This window comes from Hyposmocoma kahamanoa, unplaced genomic scaffold (genome assembly GCF_003589595.1).
Source record: "Hyposmocoma kahamanoa isolate Upper Pololo Valley unplaced genomic scaffold, ASM358959v1 190, whole genome shotgun sequence".
Taxonomy (NCBI): Eukaryota; Metazoa; Arthropoda; class Insecta; order Lepidoptera; family Cosmopterigidae; genus Hyposmocoma; species Hyposmocoma kahamanoa.
Genome location: NW_020653718.1, coordinates 1,337,088 through 1,353,312, shown reverse-complemented (window position 1 = coordinate 1,353,312; position 16,225 = coordinate 1,337,088). Strand labels below are relative to the sequence as shown.

Genomic DNA, 16,225 nt, shown 5'->3' with positions numbered 1-16,225 from the left:
TAGTCCAGATAACGTAAAGCGACACGCCTGTCCATACAGGTTGCAGAGCTTTAAATCGCAAAGATCTTAGGGACACTGCCACTGCGCCTGTCACCCTGTCACCCTGTGATATGATACAAGTTGACGAATCCCATATGTCTGTTATTTCACCAGCACTCTTACCCTTCAAAACCGGAACGCATTACTGCTTAGCGGCAGAAATACGTAAGGCAGTACTTCACGGGACCAACTCTTTCACAAGGTGGTCTACTGTTACTAACATATTATATATTATATTATCATAAAACAATTAGTGTATTACAAAAAAATTAAACTGTTTTTTGTTTTAATTTCTAAATACACAAACAAATACAGTATTTGGCACAAAGTAATCTGTTTGCTGTTATGCTTGATAATCATTATTTTCCCCAAAACTTTTCCATGTCCGCTTGGCTGTACTTGCCCATCTCTTCAACGCATTTTACTGCTTTTTCCTTTCGATTCTCGCACTTTTCCTCATTTTTCCATTCCGGGCAGAACTAAAAACAAATCCACAGTTGAATATTTTTTATTGTGGTAACCATCAAAGCACGTCAATTTATATACAAATTCATAATTATGTAGTGAACAAGATATAATAAAGAAAGATACAATATAATTTAATGGTTTTGTTGTGGTTATAGTGCTTTTATCTTTCTATTAGTGTACACGAATCTGAATGTAATATTGGATTTCTTAGTTACTAATAGTAATATATTTTGTAATTTAAGAGAATATGTCATTATTAATTATCCTTCTTATAAGTAGGTAAGTGATTCATTTACACGTGGAACGTAAAGACGACCTCACACGGTTCAAGATTTTAAAGACTTCCTTGAAAGGTCAACGACCACCGACAACCACACACTGGCCCCGCCCTTTTCATATGAATGATCAACCAATTACAGAATGACAACTCGTCGTCGCGCATCGGCCCGATCTTTTTTGGACGCGTATGCATTACCACGAATGAGCCCTTTCCCTTGGTACAAGGGTGCAAGCCGAAGTGGTAATTAATATATTATCATCTTCGTGCTTACTGATACAAAAAACGAAGCAATGAGAGTTTTAAGTCAAAGTCATATAATCTTCATTTCATAGGTAACCAAATTACATTTGAAATCGTCATATTGATTAAACTCGACTGCTCATTCGTAAGGCAGATTTCTTTGAGACAATTAAAAGAAATCATGTTTGATAAACAAGTATATATCTTACCAACGTAGGTACATATTCTATTCATTGTGACTAAAATCATAAACCGCCTTTAAATTGCGTTGAACTATTATTACATTATAATCTTACTTTATTATTGTCATGTGGGGTGAAGCGCAGATAGATACACAAACCATATTTGTGTTGCATTTTTTCTCAGAGAAATGTTTAAGGAAACTGGTATTATGACTATGGCATCACTGTACATTTTACTCAAATATTTTGTATACCCGTAAAAATAGGCCTGTTCCACTAGTTCCTACCAGCTGTCCCCTGTGGCGGGAACAAGTGCACTTTTTTTACACTCTTCCCTACCACGCCATCATTGATTGGAATAAGTACATAATTTAATTAAGAAAGATGATAACTGAATAATATTAACCTTTTCTAATCTAAAATTGAAACTCATAGTACCACGGTTTCGTTTAAATAAGGCAAACGATTCTTCTTTCTTTTATAATATCAAGTGACGGGACGAACAAGTCGTGTCCGTGATGGTAAGCTACACACCTGTCCTTAACAATGACAGTGGCACTCAGAGCTTTAAATTGCAAAGATCTGAGGGGCACTGCCACGGCGCCCATCACCCTGAGACATAAGTTGATAAGTCCCATGTGCCTGTAATTTCACCGGTACCCTTACGCTTCTTTAATGGGGAATTATATATTTAGGAATGTTTTTACAATAAGATTCCGGAGCATGTATTAAAATTATATAAAATAATTAAAATTATATAATAACTAAAATGCTTGCTCATTCTTCTCAGGGAAGTCAGCACAATGAACGAGCAGTAGCTTCAAAAATGACGTTTTCAGGTGTAAACTTATTTTAGCTATGGATTAAATCATTTACAAAAACCACAAAAAAAATGTCCCAAGTCAACCTATTTAAACGTAGTGACATGTAAAGGAATATGAAAAAGCTAAAACGTTGAATTTAAATTGTAATGTCATCGCAGTACTGTCTAATTTTGCTTGCTTCGCTGTCAGTCGAACAAACGAAGACTAAAGCGTGAAAGACGCTCTGTATACGATTTTAACGCCCTATAAGTTCGGACACTTTTTAGCGCGGACGCGACGTCCATATAATTGTAAGTCAATGTGCAAAACTATTTAAACAACGCTTTAGGAATATTAAAATTCAAATTCATTTACAATTACGAAAATTGGTGAATACATTTAACTAGCGTTAGCGTTGAAAAAATAACACATCGAAGGTTTCTCAATAATATTTTTTTGATTTGTTAATTTGCAATCAATTATATGGATGGTACTTCTGTGAATTTTTTCTTCAAAGTAAGTAACGTTTTAGCACTAACTTTTTATTTAAAATATTAAAAGTAACTGCCTCAGCTTCTTTGCGATTTTATTATATGTTATTGTATATTATAATAACCGCCTGAACAAGAGCAATAACCTTGACAATAATGTAATAGCTGCCATTTGTTGCCCTTTTTGAATATTATTACAATCGCATCGCGGGTTTACTTGGTGCCATCCAGTGATCAGCGTTAAGAATCAAAATCAGCTGGGTTACGAGTGCGACATTTCTTTGTATGAGATTGGGTATCTGTACTAGTAAAATATTATATTATCTGTGCTAGAACCTAACTAAATATTTAGGAAAATTACCAGGCCATTTTCTTATCTTTACGTTAAATGCAATGCAAAAAAAAAACCATGCAATTGATCGATTCAGACCTGATTACGATCCTAAGTATTAACTCTCAAATGTCGATGTGGTCTCTAATGATAATTTAAAAAAATATAACATAGAATTCTTAAAATCGATTTCATTGATTTGGGCCTAGAATTTGGGATATAGAAGAAACGAAAAGAATAGGAAGACTGAGATGTGTACTCAGTGTGAGCAAACAAAAGAGAAGTTCAGACTGAGTTACTATAAAGAGTTCAAGAAACTGACTGAAAATCATAACGAATGTTAAGGTGAATGCAGAAGGTTATATCGACAAGAGCATGGCTCTTCAATAAGTTGATGGCAAGTACAAAAAATTCTGTAAAATAATTAAAAAATTGACAATAATTTTTAATGCCATTGTGGCTCAACTAGGTTGTATTTTACCAAAACGTTTTTATACTTACCGCTATCATATGTAAATGTATGCATCGCCTAGTAAGAATGAACTCACAGGCTGAACCAAATCTTGACAAATTACCATAGACACAATTTTCCTTTACAAGTTTCAGCAAATTCGGTATATGACCAAAGCTATGAGTCATTTCTTCGTCTAATACATCCTTGTTTATTTGTCTTCCTGGTGCCATATAACCTTTTCTTTGTGCTATACATATGTCGACTTCACACTAAAAATTTATAATTCATTAAATAAGATTGTAATGTCCCATTTATTGTCTGTCTTTTCGTCGTCATCGTTTGACCTTTCGAACTAATTACTGTAAAAAGTTTATAAACGAATTAATTACATTCAAATGACGCCATGATTTTTCGTCTCCTTTAGGGTTTTAAAGGGTTTTCCGTTAAGGACGGGTAGATTTTGACAGTTCACAGCGGCCATGTTGTTGAGGCTGATTTTGTCGAATCTGTGTTTACTTTTCAGTCACTAAAGACAGATCATATGACACGTCAAGTAACACGTGCAAATTAAAAGAAAATATTATCAAAATGGGTGTTCTATTGCGGCAATGATGCATAAGTTGCGCCCGTTTTACGGTTTACATAGTAGACCTGCGAGTCGAAGAAGATCTGCCGAAAACATCACCGCGGTTCGTGAGTGTTCAGGAAAATCCGAGGCAGTCTATTACGTGTCCAACATTGCCGCAATAGGACATCCGTTTTGATAATATTTTTTTATAATTTGCACGTGTAGCTCGATGGTGTATAAAAAGTCAACCCGACAATAAGCGGAGCATATTCGTTTCGAAGGCTAGGCTTTAATATGCGTATCTAACAATACGTCAGGTACATCAGTTAGTGAAGACAGGGACGATATTACGTACATTTTCTGTATCCGTTTTGGGAATGCCCTCAAAACATTTCCTTATATCTGCAATTGTGTCTGGATCTGTCGGTGGTCCATTTATTTCGCAACATTGTACTGATGACTAAAATGTGTGAAAAATGTTGAATTGTAAAAATATTTTCGTTTTTTTGTAAAAAAATAGTCGTTCTAAAATTTATTTTCAAAATGAAATTCTTTGACTGTTTTCTGGGAATTTGAGTCATAAATCACAAAATTTTATTTACCATTCCTGGGTTACAATGGAAAAAGTTCTCACTTTACAAGTAAATTTTAGAAAAAAACATCAATTTTGTGTCGGTTGACTTTGTACATAATTTCTACCAATAAATTGAATACAATAAAAAATCCCTTTTAAACGCAAAATTAGTTTCATTCCACATGCATAGCAATAGAGAAAACCTAAAGAACTAAATATTATGTATTAAAAAAGTTTATTTCAGAAAATGATTTCAAATGTACACTTCCGCAAATGCAGTTATGTCTATTCTTACCTTTATAACTATACATTCTTCCACAGAATAACCCTAGAAACAAACAGCGCTAGTTCAAAAAGAAATTTCAAATCTCATGAATGCTTTCGCTTGTAGTCATTTACATATTATTTTTATTTGTAACATCAAGTGACAGGACGAACAAGTCGTGCGTCCGATGGTAAACTAAACGCCTGTCCATAACAGTTACAGTGCCACTCAGAGCTTTAAATTGCAAAGATCTGAGGGGCACTACCACAGCGCCCGTCACACCGAGACATAAGATAACAAGTCCCATGTGCCTGCAATTTCACCAGCACCCTTACCCTTCAAAACCGGGACACAGTAATGCTGACATTTCTTCTTGGCAGCAGAAATAGGTAAGGTGGCAGTACTTCACTGGCGAGTTCTTTCACAAGGTATTCTCCAGCTACTAGCATTACCGTGCAACTTGACTGTGTGTCATGTGCACATCATTTTACGTCAATGACGGCCAAGGTGCAAATAGTGCCAGTGACACTGAACAAAAAGATTACATTATAAGTGTCTTCGTCTTACTAGATGATAAAAAAATTGCCAGTGGGTGAATTCTTAGTTTAATATGTTTATTTATGAGATTGCGTGAAATGTAAATTACTTACTAGTCTTGTATTTGGCTATATTGTAATGTATTTATGATGTACTGTAATGGTGTCTTATAATTAAATGAAATATCTATGTAAATATATAAGTTATATTGTAAGTGTAAGTTGTACAAAATAAATAAATATAACTATTTAACTAATATATGATATAACTATACAATTATTATACATCTATTTCCCTCGTAAGTTTGGGTGTAATTTGTGTGTCGATATATGTGTCCATGGTACCCGCGCTGCAGGGGTCGCGGTCGGTGAGGGGTCAGATATCTTAGGACATCGACTGTACCAAGTAGTAAAAAAAAAGCTTCGTTCGCGTCATGCTTTTCTTAATTTGGTACAAGTATTGTATATTTGACAGTAATTGTTTCGGACGGATGTCGGACGGGAAATGAAACTACAGGCCCTGAGTGGGAAATTCACCCCGAAGCACTCCTCAGAACATCCAGATCAGAACCGGTTTCGAAAAATATCTGGGACTTGTTCACTCAGCGCTCACAGTGTAAATTGTTGAACTATCGAAATCGTCAATAAAAACGTGAGTTTCTTATTCCTTTTTCAGGGTTATATTTTAAAAAAACAAACAACCTCCCAGGACTACATTACTAACATCATAAACAACAACTTTTGTTCTGTGACTTTTCAATATAATAGATTTATCAATAATCATATTCTAAGTTTTTCTTGTACTGTCTGAAACTTTTTAGATTAGTCTTTGGTAGGTATTAGGTAGTAATAACATGTATAGCCGGGAAAATATTTTGGTGGTAGGTTTTATTTCGCTACGATCAATTGGAATTAATTTATTTATCAATGATTAATACGAAATTATCTTTTACAGTACTAAGTGTAGCTAAATAAATGTAAAATATTAACTAACACATTGCTTGATATTGATAAATTGTGTTTTTGTTTTCACTTGATAAAATTTAAGTTTACATTTTGTGCACTGAATCAACTTTAACCAGGCTAAGGCTCCCTTTCCACCAGAGATGTGCGACGTAGCGAAGTGGTGTGCGAGGAAAAAATCCGCCAGTTGGATTACTTCATATTCCTAGCCTCTTTTAGCGCATCTCCGGTAGAAAAGGGTTAGCGGAGCTAAGTATTCGGACATACAAAATAGTGAGAGATGTGTGCGAGGAATGAGTGCAAAACGGTGTAGGAAACTAGAGCTACGTAAAGTATGACACTAACTGACACTGACTGACACATCGCCACCGCTCACTCCACCACACCGTAACCCGCCCGCACATAACTGAACAGAGTCCGTAACACGACCACGTACATCCTCTCACCACCTAGCTACCTAGCACATCTTTTGTAGAAAGGCAGCCTTTGGGTTGGCTACATCTAAAATTAAAATTAAGATAGATATCGTAGTCATGATAGCTGGATCTGGGCTGGAATTGCCCGTGATCTCGTAACAGCTGTGTGGTGGGTAATATACGGCTTAATGTACGTACGCTTAGAGGCACTTTGCACGCGCGCCACTTTGGTTGGTTTCGACTTATCTCGAAAGACCCAGAAAGCAGATTGAAGTCGAGCGAAGCTCCGCTGAGGTGTTAAATTGCACTTAAAGTCGTAGTAAAACATACTACGAAAATTTTCACGAGTTAAATTCATGATGATGTAGACAACCAATTTGTAAAATGACGCCACAATGTAAAAACAAGTGACAGTCAGATGAAACAAACGGTATTCTACAGCCAAAGAGTTCCATTTTCAAATGTTGTACCTTTAAAATACCTTTTAAATATTGTTTATATAAGTGGCCAGTTCCGGAAATTTATAGTGCGCCATATGTATTGCAATATTAATAACTTTCAATATTCAATACTGAATATATATTTAGTGTCTTCATATGGTACACAAGGCCTTAAAACTAAAATTAAAATTTTCTTTATGTATACTTTTGAACCAGCGACATTTTCACATAACACATTGGAATGATTGTTATTATGCCCCTTTTGAGAACCGGACGAAGTCTGTGTAAACGTGCTGATCTTCCCAGATCCCTCCAGATCCAGACCCTTCTGGACCTGACTGATAATGTCTCTGTGCCGGCTTGCGTGCACCTATATTATTATGACCAAGATGGCAAGCATTGTAGTGGATGTCATCGATATGATAAGAAGAAGTATGAAAGTAGAACCATAGAACCAACAAAGAAGCAACATTGAAATAAGTTCTCGGATCAAATAGAGAATGTTCTTAAAAATTTGCACTAATGCCATCGATTCAATAAGAAAAAGTAGACTAAGAATTCGTTCAACGCTCTCCGCATTCTATATAATAACGGATTCGGGGTCTTTGTAGAAATGCAAACTGACATTTTTTATGCAATGATTAGGAAGAAGACAGCATCCTCACTGCAGGGGACTAGGAACAGCTCTAACAGCATCCTAAACATATAAATTGGTGCAAGGTATGCTTATGTAATTTATTGGTGTGTTGATCTGACACTTCGATTAATGTTTATTAAATAGTATGTAAGTTATTAAAATGGGTGACGATATACTTTCATAGACTTCTCATAGATGGAGCTATGGCTAAAAAGTCGTTGACAACCAAATACAAAGATTCGACAACAAGCACATGGAAAAATTCGTGAGGTCCGCTGGTTCGTTCCGTGGCTTAGTTGGCATAGCGTCTGCCACGGTTTGCTAGAAGACGTCGGTTCGAATCCGGCCGGGTCAAAGGAATTTTTTGTAAGTGTTTTCGATCTTTGTATTAATAATTAGTATGTAAGTTTTCGTCCTTTTTAACAAATGGATCTATGATGTTTAAATAAAGAAAATTTAATATTACTTTTTCTAATAGAAAATGACAGGACGAACAAGTCGAGCGAATGGTGTTAAGCGACGCGCCTGTCCATACAGGTTGCAGAGCTTTAAATCGCAAAGACCTGAGGGACAATGCCACTGCGCCTGTCACCCTGCGACATGATACAAGTTGACAAATCCCATGTGCCTGTTATTTCACCAGCACTCTTACCCTTCAAAACCAGAACGCATTGCTGCTTGGCGACAGAAATAGGTAAGGCAGTACTTCACTGGAAGAACTCTTTCACACGGTGCTCGACTGTTACTAAAATATTATATGTTATATTATTATAAAACAATCAGTGATAAAAAAAAATCTGTTTTTTGTTTTACAGTTTTACAGTATTTGTCACAAAGTAATCTGTTTGCTGTTATGCTGTTATGCTTGATAACCATTAATTTCCCCAAAACTTGTCCATGTCAGCTTGGGTGTAGTTGTCCATCTCTTCAACGCACTTTAGTGCTCTTGTCTGTCGATACTCGCACATTTCGTCACTTTTCCATTCCGGGCAGAACTAAAACAAATCCACAGTTGAATATTTTTATTGTGGTAACATCAAAGCACATCAATTAATATACAAATTCATAATAATTTCGTGAACAAGATATAATAAAGAAAGATGCAATATAATTGCATTGTTTTTGTTGTGGTTATAGTGCCATGCATCTTTATCTAACACGTGGTCTTCAATTTAGTAATATGATTTTTCGACCAAAATATTTTTAATGTAGTTTTTAAACTTAGGAAATGATAAACTTAATACGAGTATATGCTCCGGAATCTTATTGTAAAAACGTATGCAGTTCCCCATAAAAGAGTTGTTTATATAAACGAAATCGTGGTACAAAGAGTTTGGACTTAGCTCTAAGGTTAATATTATGGAAATCTTCTTTCTTATTGAAATGTATATTTTTACGGGCATATAAAATTTTTAAGTAAATGTACTGTGATGCCACAGTCATGATACCAGTCTCCTTAAACTTTTCTCTGAGAGAAACCCGAGAGCTTAGACGGTACACAGAACGAATCGCTCGTTTTTGCAATACCAATGTGGTTTGAATATCTGCCGCTTTACCCCACATGAGAATCCCGTAGGACATTATACTATGGAAGTAACTAAAGTAAACTAGTCTAGCAGTACTAACATCGGTAGCTCACGTATTCTGCGGACTGCGTATGCAGCGGAGCTTAATCTGCTGGCCAGGGAAGATATATGTGGAAACTATTGAAGTTTACATAAGTTTATATAAGGTCACTCCCAAGAAGACTGCTTTATTTACAAAGTCTAACTTTTCTCCGTTTATTCCTGTGCTCGGACTAGTCGATTTTACGTTAGGTAATTCAAATTTAACACATTTTGTCTTCTTGGCATTAAGCAATAAATTGTTAGCATTAAACCAATAAACTACATTAGAGAGGGTATCATTAATATGGTCATAGCTAATGTCATGTCTGTCTGTTTTAAAAATCAAGGATGTGTCATCAGCAAACAACACTATTTCGCAATGGTCCTTAACAAAGAATGGCTGATCATTCATATAAATCAGAAATAGGAAAGGTCCAAGAATTGAGCCCTTTGGAACACCCATTTTTACCGGAGTACCCAAAGAAGTCACTCTATTTATGTCTACTTTCTAAATTCTACCATTGAGATATGACGAGACAACGTAATGAGAGACGTAATGTTCCAGCTTCCTAATAAGAGTAATATGATCAACGCAATCAAATGCTTTGAGAGATCACAGAACACACTAATAGCGTTCTGGGACCTTTTCCATGCATCAAAGATGTGTTTTAGTAACGCTACCCTCGTATCGCTAGTCGATCTATTACTAGTAAACCCGTATTGTTGACTATGAAAAATATGATTCCTACCGAAATAGGACAGTAATTGAGTTAGCATAACCTTTTTGAATATTTTACTTAAAGCTGGTAAAATTGAAATGGGCCTATTGTTGCTAGGATCATTTTTCCTACCGCTTTTGAATAACCTTGCTGTATTTCATTAAATCGGGAAAAACACCTTCTTCAACGCACCTATTGAAAGCTATAGCTAAATGTGGGGAAATTAAATCAATAACTGAGTCTATAACTTTAGTTGATATGCCCCAGAGATCTTCAGTTTTTTTAACAGTATTGATTTAAAAGCTTTTATGATGTCTTGTGGATTAACATGACGGAAATTAAATAAACTGCCACAAACGTTAACATTTTCCTTTAGGAGATCAATAGCAAGTGAAGGGGAGGAATTTAATGATTCTGTAGTGTTCACAGCAATTTCCGAAAAGAACGATTCAAAAGCTTGGGCTACTTTATCTTTAGATTTTATAAGTTTGCTGTCTAATTCTAAAACCATATCTCTATCGTGTTATTTATGATAATGAACGAGCAGTAGCTACAAAAATGACGTTTTCAAGTGTAAACTTATTTTAGCTATGGAATAAATCATTTTTAAGATATTTTCTCGTTTGAAAACTAACTGCTACCGGTTTTGATAAACAAGTATGTACTAATGTAACACAATAACTTTAGCAACATTTGTAACGATAGTTCCGAAGTTTACCGCTAAGTGAAATTGGCATAGAAAACACCACAGACCACATAAATTCTTCCGTGGAAAACACAATTTCTCAATAGCGATGTTAAGATTTTCCCTAATGTAATAACCATGGCCAGTGTTTTGTAACAATAGTTCCAACTGGTAGTTTACCACTAGATGGCACTGGCATAGAAAACGCAATTCTTGAATCGTGATGTTAAGATTTTCCGTAATGTAATGATCTATCATCAGTACTTTGTATGAAATTAATCTATTCTTCTACTTGTCTATAGTTATATCAATCGTATTAATCGATTTAACGATTGCATTTCTACGGTTATCCTCACAGACATATATCTAGATAGACGCCGCAAGAACACCAATTTATGAAAATTTATGAAAACCAAGCGTACCACATTTCTTGTACCCACTATGACGTCACAAAAACTATTTAGTATGGAAATCTCCTTCCGCTCGCTCTAAATCGATTGATTGAACGCGTGTTTACGCGTATTCCATTCAATTAATCGATTTTAAATAAAATAATTTTTGTTCAAGTATTTGTCGATTACAAATAGTCGTCATATTAATATAATAGAAAAATACTAGAATAAGATAGTTAAGTCCTTTATTTTACTTGTTTTTAAAATGATGTTCCTTAAAAAAAATTAAGACTTTAATTTTTAATCTACTTTCAATGTTAAAACTATTATCCTTCCAATAAAATGAGTTTATTAAATAACACCTTTTTGTAATAGAAGATAGTATCGATTAACTTAAATAATGAAAACGCACGTCATTATGAACTTGCGACTGCTCTAATTAATTTTGTTAGATGGTTTTCTGTTGGTAATTGATCAAATTGCTGAATGGCGAGACAAATGAAAATGTTACTACTGACAAAATATGGCAAAATCTTATTAACCATAAGGTTTACTTAATGACAGCCTCGTATAAAATTTTTGTGATTTGTGTATTATTTCTCGGAACTCTGCTACTCTGCATATTTGGAAATTATTTGAACATATATTACGTGTAATGAAAAAATATTAAGGTAATGATAAAGGGGAATATAGAAGAAACGAAAAGAAGACGAAGATTGAGAAGCGTATTCAGTGTGAGCAAACAAAAGGGAAAGTTAGAGTGAGTTACTATAAAGAGTTCAAGAAGCTGGCTGAAAATCGTGAAGAATATGAAGGTGAATGCAAGAGGCGATGTCGACAAAAAATTTTGTAAAATAATTTAAAAATTGACAATAATTTTTAATGTAATTGTGGCTCAACTAGGTTGCACTTTACCAAAACGTTTTTATACTTACCGCTATCATATGTAAATGAATGCATCGCCTAGTAAGAATGAACTCACAGGCTGAACCAAATCTCGACAAATCACCATAGACACAATTTTCCTTTACAGGTTTCAGCAAAGTCGGTATATGATCAAAGCTATAAGCAACTTCTTCGTCTAATACCTCCTTGTTTATTTGGTTTTCTGGTGTCACATAACCTTTTGTCTGTGCTACACATATGTCGATGTCACACTAAAAATTAACAACTCATTAAATAAGATTGTAAGGTCCCATTTATTATCTGTACTTTCGTTATCATCGTTCGACCTTTCGAACTAATTACTGCAAAAAGTTGATAAACGAATTAATTGCAATCACGTGACGCCATGATTTTTTGTCTCCTTTACGGTTTTAAAGGGTTTTCCATTAAGGACTGGTAGATTTTGACCGTCCACAGCGGCCATGTTGTTGAGGCTGATTTTGTCGAATCTGTGTTTACTTTTCAGTCACTAAAGGCAGATCATATGGCACGTCAAGTAACACGTGCAAATTAAAAGAAAATATTATTAAAATGGGTGTTCTATTGCGGCAACGATGCATAAGTTGTGCCCATTTTACGGTTTACATAGTAGACTATTCAACGTTTGGTGGGCAAATTCGAGTCAACCGCTTCAGTGAACCATCAGCCAACACCCGTTCGTCAAGGTACCACAAGATCTGCTGAAACTATCACCGCTGTTCGTGAGTGTTCAGGAAAATCCGAGGCAGTCTATTACGCGCCCAACATTGCCGCAATAGAACATCCATTTTGATAATATTTTTTTATAATGTGCACGTGTAGCTCGATGGTGTATAAAAAGTCAACCCGACAATAAGCGGAGCATATTCGTTTCGAAGGCTAGATTTAATATGACGTATCTGACAATACGTCAGGTACGTCAGTTAGTGAAGACAGTGACGATATTACGTACATTTTGTGTATCCGTTTTGGGAATGTCCTCAAAACATTTCCTTACATCGTCAATTGTGTCTGGATCTGTCGGTGGTCCATTTATTACGCAACATTGTACTGATGTCTAAAATGTTTGAAAAATGTTGAATTGCAATAATGTTTTCGTTTAGTTGTTCTAAAATTTATTTATAAAATGAAAACTGACTGTTTTCTGGGAATTTTAGTCATAAACCACAAAAATTTATTTACCATTCCTGGGTTACAATAGAAAAAGTTCTCACTTTACAAGTAACTTTTAGAATAAACATCAATTTTGTGTCGGTTGACTTTGTACGTAATTTCTAACAATAAATTGAATACAATAAAAAAATCCCTTTTAAACGCAAAATTAGTTTCATTCCACGTGCATAACAATAGTTTTTTTCAAAAAAAGTTTATTTCAGAAAATGGTTTTAAATGTACACTTCCGCAAATGCAGTTATGTCTATTCTTACCTTTATAACCCTACATTCTTCCACAGTATAAGCCTAGAAACAAACAGTGCTAGTTTAAAAAGAAAGTTCAAATCTCATGAATGCTTTCGCTTGTAGTCATTTACATATTATATATATTTCTTTATAACATCAAGTGACAGGACAAACAATTCGTGCGTCTGATGGTAAACTTCACGCCTGTCCATAACAGTTACAGTGCCACTTAGAGTTTTAAATTGCAAAGACCTGAGGGGCACTACCACTGCGCCCGTCACTCTGAGACATAAGTTAACAAGTTCCATGTGCCTGCAATTTCACCAGCACTCTTACTCTTCAAAACCGGAACACAGGAATGCTGACATTACTTCTTTGTAGCATAAATAAGTAAGGTGGCAGTACTACACTGGACGAATTCTTTCACTTCCTGCTACTAGCATTACCGGGCAACTTGACTGTGTGTCATGTGCACATCATTTTACGTCAATGACGGCCAAGGTGGCTGAACGATTTGCAGTGTGGGAGTTGGAGGAGGAGGTCTAAACAAACTTAACCTTCAACCTTTGTGAGCCATTAATTTAATTTTTACTTTCTTATTTAAGCCCACGTCAAGAAAAAACGAGAAGAACTAGGCATTCATTACAGGAATATGTACTGGTTGCTTGGCAGACAATCTACGATAAAACGCCGTCCTGTGGAATGCCGGCACTGATGTCACACCAAGAAGAGAATCTCTCATCAATACGAACACATTGCCGACGCCCATGCAGGTAACTATGAAACCAAGAGATTACCGTTGGAGATATGTTAAGAGTGCGTAAAAGTGCAATCAAAATGTCAAGATCAACGTTGTTGAATGCATTGCTAAAATCAAGCAATGACATTACAATGAGTTGCTGTTACGACATACTATACCTAATGTCATCAGTGATCCTAACAAGAGCTGTGTCCTGGTCGGAAGCCGGATTGAAAGGGGTTGAGAAGATTGTTACGTATGAGAAAAGGAGTAATTTGGTTATTAACTAGTCTTTCTAGCAGCTTTGATAGAAAGGGAAGTATAGAAATAGGTCGGAAATCAGAAAAGTTAAAAGGATTGGCTTTTTTGGGAAGAGGAGTGATAAGAGCTTTCTTCCAAAGGGAAGGAAATTCCCCGCTGCTGATAGAAAAATTAAGAATATACCGGATCACAGGTAAAATCTCATCAAGTATGAATAAAAATAATTACCGAGCAATTAAAAAAATACGAATAAATTACAACGCAATTACGAATATTTGGCAGTTTGCTGTTTGAGATTTTCTCTTGCCTGTTTACATAGTTCATTATTAGTAGGTAGATTTGAAAGTTTAGTGAAGTGGATAGTAATGGATTTTCATCTTAGACTATGGAAACCAAAGGACATGTTATATTGACATGTATAAATCAGACGTTATATGTATATATTATGATGCATTTAGATGGTGAAAACATAAACATTTTATTGTCGTTATTTAACTACTGCGTGCCGTCGTAAGCCAAAAGAGATAGCACTACATTGATTTATGTCAAACACGGGAATCGAAAATACCGTCATCTTAAATGCCAATTGTCCTCATTTTACCATTTTTGGAGTACCCTTTGACATCCGTATCTGGTTGTCAAAGGGAAGTACATCAAATGTCAAAACCAATGTTTGGCCAAATGTTTTAGTGAAATATTCGCATGAATTGTAATGAAATGGACAAAAATATTGACAGTGAGAACAATTAAGTATTGATAAAAATGCATCGCAGCAGCATTAAGGGATGCGGCAGTAGAAAAAACGGAAATCAACCGAATGTTTCATTACACCGGCATGTGTTATTTTTCTGCCTATAAATCATACAATAGCCGAAATATCTCGTGTAATTAGACCCATTAAAGTAGTTTATTCATAAGTATTGCTGAATGTTGCTTTGGTTACTTTAGATTACCTGTTTGTTAGTATATTTTGATGATTGTTGATAACGATTATTTTGAGATAGTGTTGTTCTTGTAAGCAGACATATTATCGATATTCTGTTATTGAAACAATTCACTACGAAGTTTTTATTATTTCATTATTTAACTAGATTACATGATAATGCAATTCCATCGTTACATTTGTTGGTAAATAACTTTATATTTAATTTTGATTAAAATGGCTCATTACTTGCCTAGTATTAATCATACTTTGATTACAGTAAACTACACAAATTTGCAAACATAAAACACAGTAACAACAGTTTCAACATTCAAGCTATACATTTGCATGTCGATATTGACGTATCTATGATTATGGTACAACACTAAATCCGCCATTTGTGGTGGACATTTTTGGTTTAAGTAGGGACGTTTATTCCGTAGCTAAGGCAGCTCCTTTCCTTTATTTTTTCCACCCTCTAAGGTTTTCATACTGACTTTGCAGGTCTTGGCCGGGAAGAAGTCGTACGGACCATAAATGACAAACTTTCCGTGTTCGTTTTTTGAAAATAATGCAAACATTACCGAGTATGTTTGATAAAAATATTTTTATTTTTGTATGAAAGTAAAATGTGATGAATTATTAAAAGTTATGGAACAAAAGTTGTTGTCTATGATGTTAGTAATATGGTCCTGCGAGGTTGTTAGTATTTTAAAAACACCCTGTATACCGTTATTCATAAATAACAAGTCCTTACGTCACCTTTATTGCATTGAGGCCATTGGTCGTTATAATAAATAGCACTGTAAACATTTTTTCCAAGTACATATTTCTGTATTAAACCATAAAATGTGTATAAATTTGATCTTCGTACAACACATAAGCGGCA

General features: G+C 35.0%; 1 protein-coding gene and 1 long non-coding RNA gene across 2 annotated transcripts; both read right to left on the bottom strand.

Annotated features, from left to right (window-relative positions):
* Positions 1 to 482: 482 nt before the first annotated feature.
* Positions 483 to 4,949, bottom strand: LOC113226319. The gene is made up of 4 exons (XR_003310087.1): positions 4,726 to 4,949; positions 4,212 to 4,316; positions 3,336 to 3,557; positions 483 to 518 (listed from the first exon to the last, which is right to left on the bottom strand). It is a non-coding gene; the product is annotated as an uncharacterized LOC113226319 (long non-coding RNA).
* Positions 4,950 to 8,536: 3,587 nt separating this feature from the next.
* On the bottom strand, positions 8,537 to 16,225 carry LOC113226415. The gene is made up of 5 exons (XM_026459027.1): positions 16,099 to 16,225; positions 13,442 to 13,474; positions 12,967 to 13,071; positions 12,026 to 12,247; positions 8,537 to 8,682 (listed from the first exon to the last, which is right to left on the bottom strand). Exons 1-5 carry the CDS (start codon positions 16,162 to 16,164, stop codon positions 8,563 to 8,565), a joined length of 546 nt encoding a protein of 181 aa, XP_026314812.1. The 5' UTR covers positions 16,165 to 16,225; the 3' UTR covers positions 8,537 to 8,562.